We start from the raw sequence: 16479 nt of genomic DNA, 5'->3' as shown, positions 1-16479 counted from the left end.
ATCCTCTAATGCTCTTCAGGCCTCTTAGGCTGATGTGCATCTTGTGCCAGGTGAAGATCTGCTGGAGCTGCTCTACTAATAAAAGGTCAACTCTAATGAAGAAACAGAGATGGTCAGTACCTACCATCCACCCCCATGTGACAGTAATACATTAAGAGTCCTTTTAATAGCGTAATGTGAATGATTGTTAAAGCCAGTAAGTGCCAATTTTCGGAATTCTGTGCAGCAGTGATATTCTATCATTTCCTACAGTAGAGTCCTGTGTTTTGTCTTTGTGGTACCCAGCCCTGGAACCACAGTCATACACTTGATATATGTAACGTACTTGCTTAAGCACCCCCCAGAAAAGTTAGCCTTATCACCCAGCCTGGGGACAGGCGGCTTCTGATAATGTTTTACTTTTACTCCAATGATGCTTCAAACTTGCAAGCCTATTTCCTCATTCAGATGGAGGTGGCAGAATTCATGCAAGGAGCACAGCAGTATCTTCCCATGTTTTTCATCCTTTCAGAGTGGAGAAAAGGTTTGTTGGTTTTGTGTTTTTTGTTTGTTTGTTTGTTTTTCCAGTGTTTGGAGATGCTGCCACAGAAGTTGTCTGAAGCCTTTCATAAGTTGGTAGTTGAAGTCTCGCTCATCGGTAACATACGTGGTTCCATCACACCAGCATAGCACAAAACATATCTTAGCCTGTTCCAGCAGGTCATACCAGGATTCAGGAGACCCTGTGATTTACTAATTTGCTAGTGCTTCCTTAATATTTAGACCAAAAAGAAAACGAATTATTAAAAAATTAAAAAATAAAACCCACCAGGTTTCTTTTTCAGACTGTCCTTTCTCTTCTCTGTGTTCTAACAAACTGGATCATAGATATGGTGGCAGATTTAGCAAACAGAAACAAATCTAAGCTCCTGATTCATCAGTGTAATATCTGCTATCTCTTACAAAAAGAATAGTCCAGATCAAAATTTCTTCAATTTAGTTGTTTCTGCCACTGTGTAGATCTAATTTTTATTCCAACCCTGTTGGATTTTGTGTTTTGATTGCTGTGAACTTACAGGTAACTGAAGTCTTGCAGCTCTACTTTTTCTCCAGAATGTGATTTTTTTTCTTTTTTTTTGGTAGATTTTTACTCAGGGGGATTGAATAATTTCTTCAGGTCATAGACAGCTCTAGCCTACTCAGGTCTGCCCAGTGTCTTAGAGACCCTGTTTGTCTGGTTAAGCAGAATAGATTTATTGTAAGCTACTCTCTCATTTCTCCACCTGCAGGGTGAGAAAAGTGTGTGCTCCAGCAGTGCTGTTGCACATGCCCTTACCCACTTGGTTACCCTTTGGCTGTCATTGTGTATGTCCATTTCGACTTTGCTGTCAGGCCCTTTCCTGGGAGCACGTGGCCATCACAGTGTAGAAGTCTCTATAGCTGGCTGTCCTTTCTCATTTCCACTTTCCGGGACAGATTGATTGTGAAAATCAATGAATAGTTTGTAGATTAAACTACCAACAAGGCTTCCCAGTGTTGGAGCTGTGACTGGGATCCACCACCAGTAATTTCCAGCCCTAAAACAAAACACAGAAGAGGCATTTGGTGAGCCAGACTGGAACTGCTTTCTGGTGAGCCAAACCACTCTGGCTCTCCAGACACTGCAATAACTAGCTCAATCTCTGGCTAACTAAGGTTAGACTCACTTAGTTCCTGGTGGCTAAACTGAGGTATTCAAATGTCAAGCTGAATCCTGCACTGGAGAATTGATGTACCCCAAATTATGTGTACCCAGTGCATGGGGCTTCCATATGCACAACTCTTGCTCTATGAAAAGGAGAACCCACTTGATAGTGTCACTTGGTCCAAAGAAAATTCCTTAACAAGACCCAAACACCTTGGGAACCAGGCTTGCACTCCAATTGTGCACAGGCTCCATGACTGTTTTCTCTTGGGTTTAACTCCTCTCCTTGTGAGCTGGGCAATGTAAAAACAAAACAGGTCACTTACGTGAAGACATCCACTCCCCAGCCAGCAATTGCTGTGAAGATCCTTGGGGGCAGGTCCCGGGAGGGGTTTATGGCATAGCCTGTGTTCATTCCCATCCCCAGACCGATGCCTAGGACCAGGATACCCGTGAGCAGGGCCTGTGTGCCTTTCAGGGCTCCGTTATTTTTCTCATCGTGGATGACCAGAATGCCCAAGAGCAACATCACCGTCGCCATAAACTGCAGGAGCAGGAAAGGGGAAACAGGTCAGGAGAGAGATCAGCAAAGGCAGGAGGATCCCACTCAGAGATTTTCCAGACTGAAAGAGCAGGTGGGATTCATGGCCTGATCAAGTCAGGGAGGACCCCTATTGCTGCCTCCTGATACTGAAGAAAAGACTAACGCATTTCCCAGCAAAAATGCCTCCACTTCATCAAGAAGAATGCTCTAGGATTGATAGAAACTTCTCAGAACTCAGCTCCCTCCACCTTTCAATTTAGGGGCAAAGGTTGTTTTAAGTACCTTTTGTCCAACAGACACAGAGCCATAACAATCTGCTTACAGGACATATCTGATCCTCCCTAGCAGGATAGAGGTATTGTACAGCTTGGTGCATCTGCCCTTTTTGGACTCAAGGTAGAGACCAGATTCTCATCTGGGAAACACAATCTCCCGTCGGTGACAATACAAAAACAGATCTGCAGTGCCCAAGACATCAATAGTTCTTGTTTGTATAGACATGATGACTCCTGTCTCTGCTTCAGAAGATGCACCGGGAGAGCCTTGGACTGCAGAGATGCTGGCAAGAGCGGAAATCCTGTAGCTCTTGGCAACACCTTGCCATTGTCATTTGCTGTCTTGTGCAGCAAGGACACTGCACGCTCCACAGGATGCTGAGCAACCAGGAACCTGTCTGCTGGCTCTCCAGCTCTCACCATCCTCCTCATAGCATCCAGGCACATCTTCACCGGCTCAGAAACAAACACACAAGCTTCCTCAGATTTGAACTGAAAGTGACTCTTCCTTCTGTAGCACTGGGACATGCTCAGGGATGCTCCACATTCCCTGAGGCATCTGCCTCTCATTTCTGGGCATCTGGATGTTGTGTTATATGCTGGGAATCAACTGTATGGAGTCTAAACTTGACTGTTCAAACCCCCAGAGGTTCAGTCCGGACAGGCTGTATTCATGTGAGAGCAGCCCCAGGCCATCTGTGCTGGTGAGGAGCAGCCAGCAGAGCTGCCTGAGAGTGTGGAGCAGGTGTAGGATTTAAAAAGGTTAAGAACAGTTCAGGGAACTGAGCAGAGCCAAAAGGAGGTGGTTTCTGCCATAGCTCAGCTTCACGTTTTTCCCATTGCTTGGACAGTGTGCAAGGAAAGGTTCCTGCAGGAGCAGATCTGGCCCCACAGCAGCAGGCCCTGCAGAGGGGGTTGCAAGGTAGCTGAGCCCTTTGGTCTCCCATGCCACCTCAAGGGACCGTGCAGATGAGGGCTGACACCGGGATCTTTCCTTCAGTTAATGCTCTCTTCAGCAGAGGGCTCTGGGCTACCCTCCTGACTGAGCTCTCCCATGGCCTAAGCAATTTACCCCCCTCAGACCTCATGGTTTCTGTCCTCCTGCTCCACCAACCTTGGACACTACCTGACAAGCTTCTGCCTGGACGGTGGGCTCCTCAGAGTAGAGGTCGTGACTGTGTCTGCACACGCAGATCTGTGAGTCCTTTGTACCAGCCCCGTACCAGAGCCTGCTACCACCCGCCCTCTCCTAGCACACCTCAGCTGTCCCCACTGACCTCTGCGAAGAAGCCTCCCAGCAAGGATGTACAGGGATGAGGGTAAGTGGAGAAGATCGACGCTGTGGCAGTTGGTCCTGTCACCGTGAAGTTCCCCTTGGTGTAGTCATACAGAGTATCTGGGAGAAATGGGAATTAGGGGGGTTGGCACAGTGGGCAGCGCGGAGCTCATCACACGTGGCACGTTCACCCGCTGCAGCCAGCAGAGACACAGAGGGGAAGAGGGGCAGTGACAGATACGACGAAGTCAACACACCCCTTGCAGGGCATGATCTCACTGATACCTGTCACCCTCAGACTTTGGTCTGGATGCACCGGGAGGCCTCTGTCCCTCTGACCCTTGGGGACTGAGACATGCTGGTGGTGGGTCTTCTGCTAACAACTCACAAACATGACTGACTGTTGTCTTATTTGCTACAAGCCAGCAGAGTCCCACAGAGCTCCGGCTGTGCATAATGCTTGGTGGTCCATCCAACTCGAGCCCTTGCAGGCCCTTGGAAACAAAAGGCAGACAAAATGCCTTTTTTTGGACCTCTTATTCTGCAATTTTTTTTGACAAAATTACTGGTGTTAAGACAGGTTTTAGCAGTGGGAATGCCCTGTGCAAAAGGATCTGTGTTCTCCAGGAGATAAAGATCCTTCCCAGGGATATCTGTGCCCTGCCTGGCCTTGAACTGTAAAAGTCCATCCCACAAGCCAAGAGCTCAAGATCGTCACCGAGATATAATGCTGAGGACTGCAAAAGGATACATTTTTGATGACCTGCAAGTTAAGACTGAAAAGGTGCCCACAGCAACCCCAGTGATAAAGACACAGCTATACCGTAGTAGGTGCCAAAGACGGTGGCTGCTGCCAGAAAGGAGCCCAGGAACTGGCCGAGCAGATAAGCTGGAAGCTTTCTCCAGGGGAGATTTCCTAAAATGCAGTGTGTGATGGTGATGGCAGCATTCAGATGAGCTCCTGCAAAAATCACAAGAAAGGAGAATGGCATTGGCCCCGATGCACCAGATTTGGAGCATGCCCCGTATCCCAGAGTAAAGAGTCAGACCCCAGAGTAGCAAGCACCAAGGCTCTCCCTGGGCAGGGTCTCCCTCCTGCCAAGCTGACCCATTTTCCCTGGGCAGTTGAATGGTGCAGGGGAGAGAGCTCCTAGCTTCAGTCCTTTAGGAGTTAGACATCCTCTGCTTAGCTCTCTGTAGACCACAGACTGCCTCCAGAAAGTCGGTCATCTCAGCTGTCAGAGACCCCTCTCTTGGCATGGCACAAGCCCCCTCCTGTATGGGACTCCCTCCTATTCAACCGCCTCCCAGCCCTCAGCAGGTCTGCTCCATTTCAAATGCCACCTGGGACCCCCTCTGCTCAGCCTTCTTTCCCTGGGGCGTATCCACCATCTCGAAATGGGCAGCGAGTCTAAGAGCTGGTTGTCTGCATGGAAAAACTTTCCCTTCAAAGCCAGGTCCAGCTTTGGACACCTTTGTGCTCCAGCAGTTCAAGAGTGAGGACTTGCTTTAATTTTCTGCCCACTAGAGCCCTTAATCACTTCACTTGGTGCAAATGAATGCAGAAATTGCACAAGGCAAAGGTAATGCTCTGTCATGTGAGAGAGATCACCCTATGGCCCCGAAACACCACTTCCTGAAACACCACCTCCTGAGTTTGCATGGGGGGGGAGGGATGTGCATGGGTGTGGGTGATAAGGAGAAAATTTCCATACTATTCCTTGTTGCAACATCAGCAGTAAGCTTTCCTTTGCAATAAATGATTTACTTCCGCATGGGTCATATTGGCAGCATGTTTTCAGATCTCCTTGGGCCACGTTCTGATGGCATAACCCAAGCGCCTAACGTGGGCAATGCTGAAATGTGGCTCCTCTGACTGCACCGAGAGGGGATGGCTGCATTTGTGCTCTTCCCTGTCCCACTTCCCTCTGCCCATGCCCACCGGTGAGCAGGGAGTCTCAAAAATACCTGCTGTACCTCCTGCCAGCACTTGAGCAGAGCCCCGAGTGCACCAATGGGATCCGATTCCTCTCGTGGCCAACCTGGGACCACCCTTCTCCACAGTCCTCCTCTGCAGCCTCTTCCTCCAGACCACCCTGGGTACTTAGTTGCCTGTGCCCAGTTTGTTGTTGATACTGGGCAGCTCTGTGCAGCGCTGAGCTGTGAACAAGAGCTGTGAGGGCCTCACCTGGGGCATCTACCCATGCACCCTCTGTCTCAGCTCAGGACATGCGTTTGGGGTCAGCATACTGTAGGTATGTGATGTCTGCCTTGTCCCCTGCTGCTCCTGACCTCGCTGTGCCACTGCGACCCCCTGGCTTGACCTCAGACCTGTCACCCCACCGAGGACTTGGCTGTGATCACTGAATCACAAGGCTGACACTGGCTACGGTTCACCAGACCTGCTCTGCTCTTCTCTGGGGACTGTGGGACTGCATTTTTTGGTGGTGAGGCCAAAGCCCCTCCTTGTCATGCCATCACCCACCGCTCTGCAGCCCACTCCTGCTGCCCCAATGCCTGTGGCCTTTAGGGGACATAAAGAAAAGATGATGCTCAGGTGTCCTACTCACCAGAGATTCCTCCAGCTGCATGGATCCCCAGGGTGACTCCAATGCCAAATCCCAAATTGATGCTCAGATACTGCCCAAATTCTCCTCTTCCTAATACCACTTGTGCCACAGTAGACAAGCCAAAGACCTAGTGCATGGAAAAATAGAGAAAGGAGTGTTAAAAGTAGTGTTGTTGCCATGGTGGCCTGAGCTTCCTTACCACTTTTTCTGCAGTACTAATAAACCTCCACAGATGGGAAGACTCCAAGGTGTCCACAGTTAGGAGATCAAGCAAGAATGATTCCCCTCCCTGCAAAAACAGACCAGGTGCCTGGGTATTCCTTACTGGCGGGTACTCCGTCACACCAAACCAGATGCTCTGCTCTGAGTTGGGTATGAGGAGACAAACCCCAGTCCCTGATGTCCAGGGACACTCACACACGGTGGCACGTTGTGTCCACAACCTGGGACGTGAGCCTGGGGAACGTCACCACAGCTGCATGGATGCCTTTCTTTCCCTGGTGTACAATTTACTGACTAAAAATGTAGTTTGGCAACACACAGCTGTTTGCCAAACTCAACTCTAATTTTGGTAACTTGTTCCAGCCAAAAAAAGGAAAGAAATTCTGGTTGGACTTTTCCTTTTGACACGTATACTTTTCAGTTCGAAAACAACCAAGGTTTCAATATTTTTTTAGCGACTGAAAGGGGACTGGGAAAGAAATTAAAAAGAAATGTGAACACTCTCCAGCAGGAAAAGACATATTTAAGAAATTGCCTGAAAGTAAATTCTATTTCATTCATTCTTTGTGGTCAGAGGGTGGAAAAATCAATTCTTGCACAGCTCTTACACTCAAATCTGGAGAAGGACAAAGCTTCTCTTGAGATCTCTGCCTTTCCAACCACTTAGGGCTTGGAGAGCATATCCTGTACCTTGGACTGCATCAGTGTTTACTCAGGGTATCGTGCCCCTCCAAGAAAAAAGAGTCATTATGTGCTGCACCATCTAACTTCTGCTCTGGCCTGTCCTGTTTTGATTCAGATCTTTACTGGCTGCTCGGCCTAGATCCAGGTTTTATCTCATGTGTCTGCTCTCCCTCTTCCCTTTCAGACATCACCCAAATCCCCTGGTACCCACAGACACTTTTCTTATCTCTCTCGTATACACAGACCACACTCTGCGCCACGCACAGCTACAGTGTGGGGCTTTCTCTCAGCCTGCCTCAGCAAAAGCCCCAAAAAACAGCACCTGGGACATCCTCCAGCATCTGCAAAGCCCTTACAAAAACTTTCCCTACTCATTTCTGAACTTGTTCAAAGCCACATCCAGGAGAAGCCAAATGCACCAAGCTCAGGTTTTGCAGGACAACGTGCAGTGCAGAGAGGCCAGGGCAGGAGACCTGGCCAGGCCAGAGAATCTGTTTTTCAGCACAGATCCAAACCTCTGGTCACCTCTTCTATCCTCCCAGTCCCAAAACAGCCTTTTTTCCTACCTCCCCATTCCTCATGCCACTTACTCCCGCTGCCTGGTTCCCTCCTGTTCAGTAAAACAAGAGGCCCTGTCTGTGTGCTACCATCCAAACAGCAGCCAGCCAGGAGTCCTGGAGATGCACCCAGCACGTTTCCAGCTGCAGCAAGGGCCAGCGGGTTGCTGAAGGGTCGGATGCTGGATGCTGCATTGGGATGCTGGGTGCTGCTTGTCCTCCTTCTCTATTCCTTCATGGAGTCTAGTGAGGGAAGAGCCAACGTGAGCTGAAGGCTCCAAAATCTCCCTCGGGCTGCCCTGAGTGCAGAGAAATGTCTCCTCTGCGTGCTACGTCCTAGAGACATTCCTGTCAGGGCCTCCCAGACTTGTTTTTTTATCACCTGGGGAGTTCCAGCACCAAAACCCAAAGGGCATAGAAGGGAACCTGGTTTGCTCAGCTCCTGCTGAGGACTCACAGGTGTCTGTACTCCAATTTTCAATGCGTCCAAAACTACCTGTGTAGCAGGAGTGAACTTTGAGGGGCTGGGTGTACAGTAAAATGTGATTAAAAGCAAGCATCCTCTGCACATGCAGTTGTTGCCCTTGAAAATAAACACCTTCATCTGCGCAGATAGCTGTGGCAGAGGGCCCACATGCTTATACAAATCTTATCCTCCTCCCAGGAAAACCTCCAAGTATGAGTTTTTTGGATTTCTCAGATAACTTCCCCATCCTCTGTCCAGCCCAAAAGGCTGCTCTCAGCCCAGAAGCTCTTGCAGGCTAAGTCCAGGTGTGGCAAATTGGCACAGGCAGATACTGAGCCTCAGCAGAGAGAGGATCTCATTTGGCTGTGTTGGTCCGACACACGAAGGCTCTGATCCCAGTGGGCATGTCACCACCACAGGGATCAATTCTGACTGCAAAGCGATCACCCTTGCCTTCCCCTAAGCACCTCCAAGCAGCCCAAAAGCCCAAAACAGTTTCACTTTTTCTTTGTGCAAGCGACCCCTCAGGCAAGCTGGGAGTTTCTGCATGATTCGAGATAAGCACTATTCTTTTGCAAACATGAGACAACCATAAGCAAAACCCCGACATGCTTTACACCTGGTAATTACATTTCCTAACGATGGATTGTGGCTCCAGAGAGTTTCACAGGCGCTCCTTGCCCCAGCACCCCCAGCAGGAAAGCAGATGTGCGCTGTTCCCATTTTGCAGGGGCTGTCAGTGTTAGAGGAGCGAGGACCTGCTCCCCAACCCTTTGCAGGACCCTGATGGCTGCAGGCACCTGCCCAGCCCGTGCCATCCCCTCCAGTACAGTGTGGAGAAAAGCATCATAGAATGTAAGGTTGGAAAAGACCTTCAAGATCATGTGGTCCAACCATCCCCCTACCACCAATGTCAACCACTAATCCCTGTCCCTAAGCACCTTTCCTTGAACACCCCCAGGGATGGTGACTCCACCACTTCAGCTTTGGCACCACCAGAGAGAGTAACAAGCGGCTGCTGAGCAACCCTGAGGATGCAGTAGGAAACCACTGACCTTGCACGTTGCACATTGCAAATGCTTACCCACCCTGCACACGCACACACACACCTGGGCCCATCTCCTCCTTACCATCAGGATGTACATCCCCAGTGCTTCTGCCAGCAGCTCCCTGACGGTCGGGCTACGAACCACGAGCATCTTCTGAATCTTCTCCAGCATTCTCCTCTCCGCCTCCAGCCTGCGGTTGCAGGAGCTCCTGTTGTGACAGCACACTTCATTGCGCTGAGCTAAGTTACCCTTTGGAACTTGGCAACCTTCCTTCACCCCCAGACACCTTCATTCATTTGGTTAAAGATGAACAAGCCAATAAAATAGCTGCTAGCTTCGACGTTACCACAGACAGACACCATCCTTTGAAAACTAATGGGTGAGGATGCAACATTTCTGCTACCAGAGCATTGCAGACTCTGTACCTCTGCCCAGGAGGAGCCTATTTCCAGAGCAATGGAGCTGTAAATAGCCTCGGTGTGTTCCTAAAGCCCCTCTCTTTCTCCATAGCCTTTTTCACAGGCATCAAACAGGAATTTTTGGTTGTGCTCTGCATTGTAACCCACTAGCTGGTGGTTGGGCACCAGCAGTTTTGTAGCAGGTAGGATCAGGACCGCTTGTTGGTGCTTCGCAGGGCTGTTTGGCTCAAGCCCAGCCTGTGGTGAGGACACTGCCTGGAGCTGATGTGCACCTGTCTGTCTGGGAAAAACACAACGCCTTGAATGCTGCTTCATGTTGAGTATTTGAGCCCATGGCTGTGGCTCCCTGCTACCAAGAGTCTCCCCACCACCCCCAGCCCCTCCTCTCCTGTTGGGCCAGGAGAGACCAGTCTCTGAGGAATAAGGGATGGGCACCTCCAACCTTGTCTGGGTGCCAGAGCAGAGCCCTCACGCTCCTGATTCCTCCTCCACCTCCCAATTCCCTCTGCTCATCTCCCTGCCTACCAGGTGCTCTTACCTATCCACTGTAAAAAGGTTTTAGTGCCCTTTCAACTACTCCGTGCTCAACCATGAACTCTCAAGACCTTTTTCCGTGAGCTGTGTCTGGCTCTTGACTGGTTTTCTTCACCTTTCTCTCAACCTGCTGCAGCTCTCAGTATCTTTTCTGGAAGGAGAACAGTGCACAGCTCCGGTGTGGTTACCAGCAGCTGCCCCGATGGGGACACAGAGCTCTGTTCACGCTGTCCCAGGTGTTGCTTCCCTCTGCACTGCAAAAGTTCATGAGCTTTTCTCTCACCCACATGACACTGACAGATATATGGCAGAACCTGGGAAGCTGCTTCTCCTCTCACCTCCACAAATGATTGTCTGTCTTGCATCAGGGAAAGTTTTTATGGATGGGAGTAAGCCCTGGAGATCTCACAGGATTTCTCAGATGGATGAGGGTGTGAGTCGGTCACAGCTGGACACACAGCTTCACTTCTCACCCCTGGATATGAGGGGGCCCTTCAAGTGGATTCCTTCCCCTTGCAAATATGATAGCTGCTATGTCTCTGAAAGACTTTGTCTCCTGCATTCAAGCATTAACTATAAGCATCTATATATTCTAATCTGGGCTGGAAAATGGGCAGGAATTTTATGGGAACCTCAAGCTCCCATGGACTTGAACTGTTTCCAGAAATAATAAATAAATAAATAAATAAAATACTTCGAAATAGAAATCTTTGTTTTAGTGACAGTGTTTGCAGCATGACCACTAAAATGACCATCAAATCCCCTAAAACTCCAGCACGCTTCTAGACTGGCATCACTGATCACAGCCGGAGGAGTATGGCACTGGAGGTGCCTCTCACCGCTGCCTGTCCTCCTGCACCGGTCATTCCACAAGATGGCACTGATGCATTAATTTCTGGCTTAAAAATGTTCAGATGGGCTCCTCTGTTGGCTGCTGAAAATGTGAGAACCCTTTAGTTTTGTGTTTCTTTTTCTTTTTTTTTTAATACACTTTTATACAATAAAGAAAAGTAATCCACCAATGTTCAAGGACTGAAACAAAAAAAAATAAGTCTTTCTGCAAGTCCTATAGGGCAGAGCACCTCTGCTTTACCAGCACACAAAATGCAAGTATGTGAGACTGAGCCTGTCAGTCCGTTTTATCATTAGCAGTGAACAACAGGCAGCTCCAAAGGGCAGTTCATCCTCACGAAAAATAAGCGTCTGAGGCCAGACCTATGAGTCACGGTGGCAGATCCCTCCGGTGCCTGCAGCGGGGACGTGGAGGGATCAGCTCTGATGCACACACCCAGCGGAGGTGCCTGCCACCGGGTGAGCCGGACTGCCCTTCCTATCTGCATCCAGATGTGGCGATCCCCAGCGAGTGCAAACAACGGCGGGTGAGTCAGCCGAGGGCTGGGGAGCGAAGATCTGCCGGTCGCCCAACGTGGCTTGTTCGTACTTGCATGGTTTCACTTACCTGCGGGGCTGACGAGGATCTCCGGGGTCATCAACAACAGTCCCCTACCCATATGAGCAGCCACGTCACCTCTCCCCTTTCACGACCTGAGCAGTCTCCGTTCTGGGGGTAAGTGCTTTTTGCCCCTACTCCTCCTGGTGGAAGCCTGTTACCAGAACTCACTGCTGTGAAGACTAGAGACTTTCTTCTCATTTCCAGACAAACTGTCTACACCATTTGTTCATGTGCCAGCACTACCCCATCGCGGTCATGAATTAACTCACTTCTTACAGGTGCTATCCTATAAAGTTTGTCAGAACAGCAGCTCATGCTTAGCTCTGCACTGCCTCCTGATGTTTACCTTGAACATGTTGAAACTTCACTGAACATTAGCCCTACAAAGATTTTACCAAGTTTCCCACCGCACATTAAGCAACCACCTGCTAAACCAAACCCATTTTCTTCCCTAAGGCAGGTGCACTTTCAGTAAAGGTCTCAGTTTGGAGAGGAAAGTCTCAGCTTAGAGAAGAAAATGTTGGCACAGTCGAGGCCCACTCGCAGGGCTGGTGTTGATACATATTGTGCTGGACAAGCCAGGGTCCTGCCAGAGCAACCCCACGAAGGACGAGCCCCACCACAGACTCTAGGGCTGTCATGCAAGGAGAAACTTCACTCACTGAGTTTGACAGTGCACATTCCCTCTGCACCCAGGAGCTCATTTATCTCTTAATTGCACTAATCAACAGCTGGAACATTGCCAGTCCATTAGCTTCAGCCCTGCTGGTGGAGCATTAACTTCTCCCCAAAGGCTGCCTGAGCAGAGGAGCTCCTCACCGTGGACAATGACCGCCCGCTCCTCCATCAGGCTAAATGAAGATGGGGTCAGCCCTGGCACCAAGACGTCTCCGGGCTCCTTCAGGAAGCAAGGCCAGGCCCTGATCATGGGGCTCCTGAGCTGTGACTGCATTTCCTGATTAGGCCGCACTCAGAGTGCACTAGTAGAAGGGTGAATGCTGAACCAGGTTCCTTGACCTCATGGAAGCTAAATTAGGCATGACCAGGTCTCAGAGAGACTCATACAGCACTGGTATGACCTGAGCTGTGGCAGACACCGCTCGATGTACCCTACAGCACTTGCACACCATGGTCTCCCACCTAATGCTCAGGGTCTACCTCCTCCTCTCCTCTGCAGACGGCAGGCACTGTGCAAGTCACAGAGACACCTGATATTCATCTCTCAACAGATGGCTTTGCTGTCCATAACATTAGCAGCATTCCCATTTCCAGGACACCAGTTTCCATAGCTTTTCAAGTAGCCTCTCACCCTGCACCTCATTGCCCCTTGCCCTGAAGCTGGCTGAAGGTGTATCCCCCACACATCCCACCCACCCCTTCATTTTCACCAAGGAAACACTGAATGCCAACAGCTCCAGGGCAGCCCTAAAGGGACTTTGCCAAGCACTTCCCCTGGTCACACAGCCCTCTCAGCTCCCAGTCTCTGCCTTTCCCACCCCAGCTGAAGGCTGGAGCCGCCACGGTTTCTAACTCTTGCCTCAAGAGTAATTGGGGCCCACATCACACAACTACTTTTCGTTCTCTACATGGGCCCCTTTTCCATAAAACAAGACTAGGTCTTACCGTGCCAGGCAGGAGGGAGGACTGAAGGTGGAGGGATGTGGCTGCACAAAGGTGGGAGCCCGCTCCGGCCCGCAGCCATCTGCTTCCCCCTCTGAGGGCATGGGGCTGGCTGGGCAGAGCCTCCCTGCCCCAGACTGCTAATGCTCACTGAGCCAGAGGTAATCCATGGGGTGGTGGTGTCAGCAGGAGGGGAATTACACGGTTCTTGCTGCTCATTAAGGATCAAGCAGGGCTGTCTAGGAAGGGGTTGCCTGGGGTAGCGCTCGCCCCATTGTTGGGCAACAGAGCGAAGGGCAGTGGGGTTCTCCCCCACATCCCTACCTCCCCCTTCCCTGTGGCGGGCCACCATCCCCTCCTGCCCTCTGTCTGGCTTTTCAGGCAGAAAATAGTTATTTTTACATGCTGTACAGCACGGCGATTTGTGAGGGACTTCATCATCTTCCTCCTGGACAAAGCCCTTGACCCAGCAGAATCTGAAAGTCTCCTTTCAGCTTTAACAGAGACAGAAATCAAGGCACAGGGACACCTCAGGCCTCAACGAAGACCACAGGAGACTTAGAGTACCTGTGGGATATCAGCTGAAGTCCTGCCAGCTCCCCACCTGCTGCTGTCCCCCAAACCCTGCCCATCCCTGACACACACCATGAGCATCATATTCCCCCAGCCTGCTCAGGGCCAGGCTCCCACCATGTCCCTCTGTGTAGGACCATCCCCAGCCTACACTGCAGGTCTCCCCCAGGCCCCATGGGGAGAGCAGCAGGCTCTGAGGATGCAAACGCTCCCCCTGAGCTTCAAGCTGCCTGCTTGGGTCTGTTTTCAATCCACAGATAAGGTGAAAGCTGGGGAAACCACAGGGTCCACAGGGCATCATCACTCTGGAGATAAGAGGAGCCAGGCTTTTTCCTGTGAAGACCTATGCTCTGAAAGGGAGATATTAAAAGGGAACAGCTGCAGGCTGGGGCAGAGACACCAGGTGAATTGAAAGAGAGTGAGGAAGCACTAATCAGTGCCCAGATGTGTAATCAGCAAATGTCAGCTCAGATTTTGTGCATTTGGGAGCAACACCATGGTGACTTACACCCAAAACAACTGAACTCCTTTCACAGGAACTTCAACTGGACATAACTTCTAGTCACTTCTGCCAAAGGCTGTATTTGGTCTAGGGATATAGAAAAAGGAGTCCCTGTAACATTTTGATGTATAAAAGACACTGTAAGGTGCTGGGAGGTGGCTGGCTGGCATGTAGGTAAAGCCTCCCGAAGCTTGGTTACACTCAGCTCCAAAGAACTTGCAGTTCAATCAGAAACTGAAGATAAGACTGCAAGAAAAGAATAAGGAGCTAATTTGTTTCAAAGACAGAACTAAACACAGCTGCGATCCTAACAAACAGCCCTAAATTGGCCCCAGGCCCCCAGCTACCAGCAGGAGGACCCTGTTCTTCCATATCACACCAGCCATGGGGTGCCCAAACAGCATCCAGAAGCTAGTGTGAGCAATACCTACCATGGGGGATTTGTCCTTATTCTTTTGTCAGGGAGGGGAAGGCCGGGAAGTGGGTGGCCAGGCCAGCTTTCTCAGCCTTGAGGGCTGCTGCCAGTGCGGACGTGAAGGCATCTGAAGGAAACCCCTGATAAGCTCTCTCTATTGCGGCCAGGAGGAGATGCCGCAGATTCCTTGCAGACATGCACAAATCCTCTCGGACACTGCCCAGCCTCTTCCAGGGCCCCAAGAAGCCTTACAGGCATTGCAAAGGGGTGGAGGTTTGCTCCAGCATTGGCCAGACCCCATCACCCTTATGCCTTCCCTCAGTCTCTTTAACTGCTCTCATGCCGTTTTGGGAGACAGGATAGGATCCAGCTCTGGTGGGTCTCATTGGCTTCCCATCAGTCTACGTGGGAAGCCATTTACCCAGAGAAACCCACAGAAGTTGAAAATCCATCTGTTGGTGTCACCTGAACAAGAGTTATTTGTCTTTGCTCACATAGTTTCCCAGCACAAGTCCTGCACGGCAGAAAAACTGGCAACTCCACAAACCAGCCCACGTCATGCAAAGGCACCAGCGTGCAGTCTATTTCCCAAATCACATGGCACCACACATCAGTTGTTACATGCAGTGTGCGTGTTCCTGGCCCATGGTAAATACTAAATATTGTCAACTGTCTTTGTTGTCCCTATGTTTGCTTTTACACAAACTTGTATCAGACATTTCCTAGTGAAGAAGTGATTGTTGCATATTACCTTTACAATTTTGATTTAATAGGAAACTTCTTGGGGTCAAAATATTGATTTATAATCTCATGAGAATGGCAGAAGGTCTGCACCTACCCCCAGTGTGAATGTGTGAAAGCTCTCTGGAGCTGTCTCAGGGTGGATTTGCACAGATGTGATGGGCATCTGATCTCAACACAGCCTCCAGGCTCTGCCACGGGAGCAACACACATCCAACCCACAATGGGTCTGCGAGCCTATAGATGTAACTTTTTACACCTGAACATGCACGCATCAAACTGCAGCATGAGGCACAGCAAGTGCCTGGCTGGAGCTTTCACCTCCAGGAGCAGCTGCTCCAATTCATAGTCTACCAGGAAATATGTTGCTTTGCTCACAAGGCTTTGGCTGCTCACCCCAAGTCTCTTGAGCAATAGGTTCAAACTGCTTTTTATGTTCTGAGGTATGTAGTTCATCTCTACAAGTCCTTGACAAAGGATGCTGCAGATGCTAAAAAAGGACCAAAAGATGGCTATACAGGTTCACGGAGGGAAAAATCTACCAGTGGCTGTTAAACACGGATGTCCTTCTCTCAGGAGTGGTCCCTGAGCTGTGAATTGTTGGAGATTGTAAAACAATTCTGGGGAAATACATTTTTTTCTGTTCACACACTTTCCTCCCATCATACCTAGGATCTCCTCTGTGGGTCCAACCAGTCTGCGTGACCACTGCCCATCTGACTGTGGTGTCCATTGGAACAGGGTGTCCATCACTCTGGTCACAGGAACGTAAGACCAGCAGCCTTTACTAGCACGTTCTTGAGTCGGTGGGTTGCCCTGAGGTGAAACCAGGACACCCAGAACATATTCCCAGCTCTGCTGCTCACCAGAGTGAGTCCTGGGCAGTCACTCCTTCTCCCTGCCCAGCTCCCCAGCC

The 16479-nt window shown here is 50.1% G+C and overlaps 1 protein-coding gene across 2 annotated transcripts in view; it reads right to left on the bottom strand.

The window, feature by feature from the left end:
- Nucleotides 1-1099: 1099 nt before the first annotated feature.
- The window catches only part of LOC310889742 (aquaporin-7-like), a 62365-nt gene continuing 46985 nt past the window's right edge, over nucleotides 1100-16479 (bottom strand). Inside the window, exons 1-7 of one of the 2 annotated variants that reach the window (XM_083817677.1) lie at nucleotides 11719-12191; nucleotides 9388-9514; nucleotides 6329-6455; nucleotides 4582-4719; nucleotides 3760-3878; nucleotides 1990-2207; nucleotides 1100-1556 (exon numbers count right to left, since the gene is read on the bottom strand). In XM_083817677.1, the coding sequence (XP_083673803.1) occupies nucleotides 1397-1556; nucleotides 1990-2207; nucleotides 3760-3878; nucleotides 4582-4719; nucleotides 6329-6455; nucleotides 9388-9477 (852 nt within the window). In that variant the 5' untranslated portion in view covers nucleotides 9478-9514; nucleotides 11719-12191 and the 3' untranslated portion in view covers nucleotides 1100-1396. Of the gene's footprint in view, nucleotides 1557-1989; nucleotides 2208-3759; nucleotides 3879-4581; nucleotides 4720-6328; nucleotides 6456-9387; nucleotides 9515-11718; nucleotides 12192-16479 lie in introns of those variants that run through there. The other variant, XM_083817676.1, reaches the window with a different exon arrangement.

Source organism: Anser anser, assembly GCF_964211835.1.
Source record: "Anser anser genome assembly, chromosome: Z".
Lineage (NCBI taxonomy): Eukaryota > Metazoa > Chordata > Aves > Anseriformes > Anatidae > Anser > Anser anser.
The sequence above is the reverse complement of the archived record's forward strand: the minus strand, read 5'-3'. Positions and strand labels throughout refer to the sequence as shown.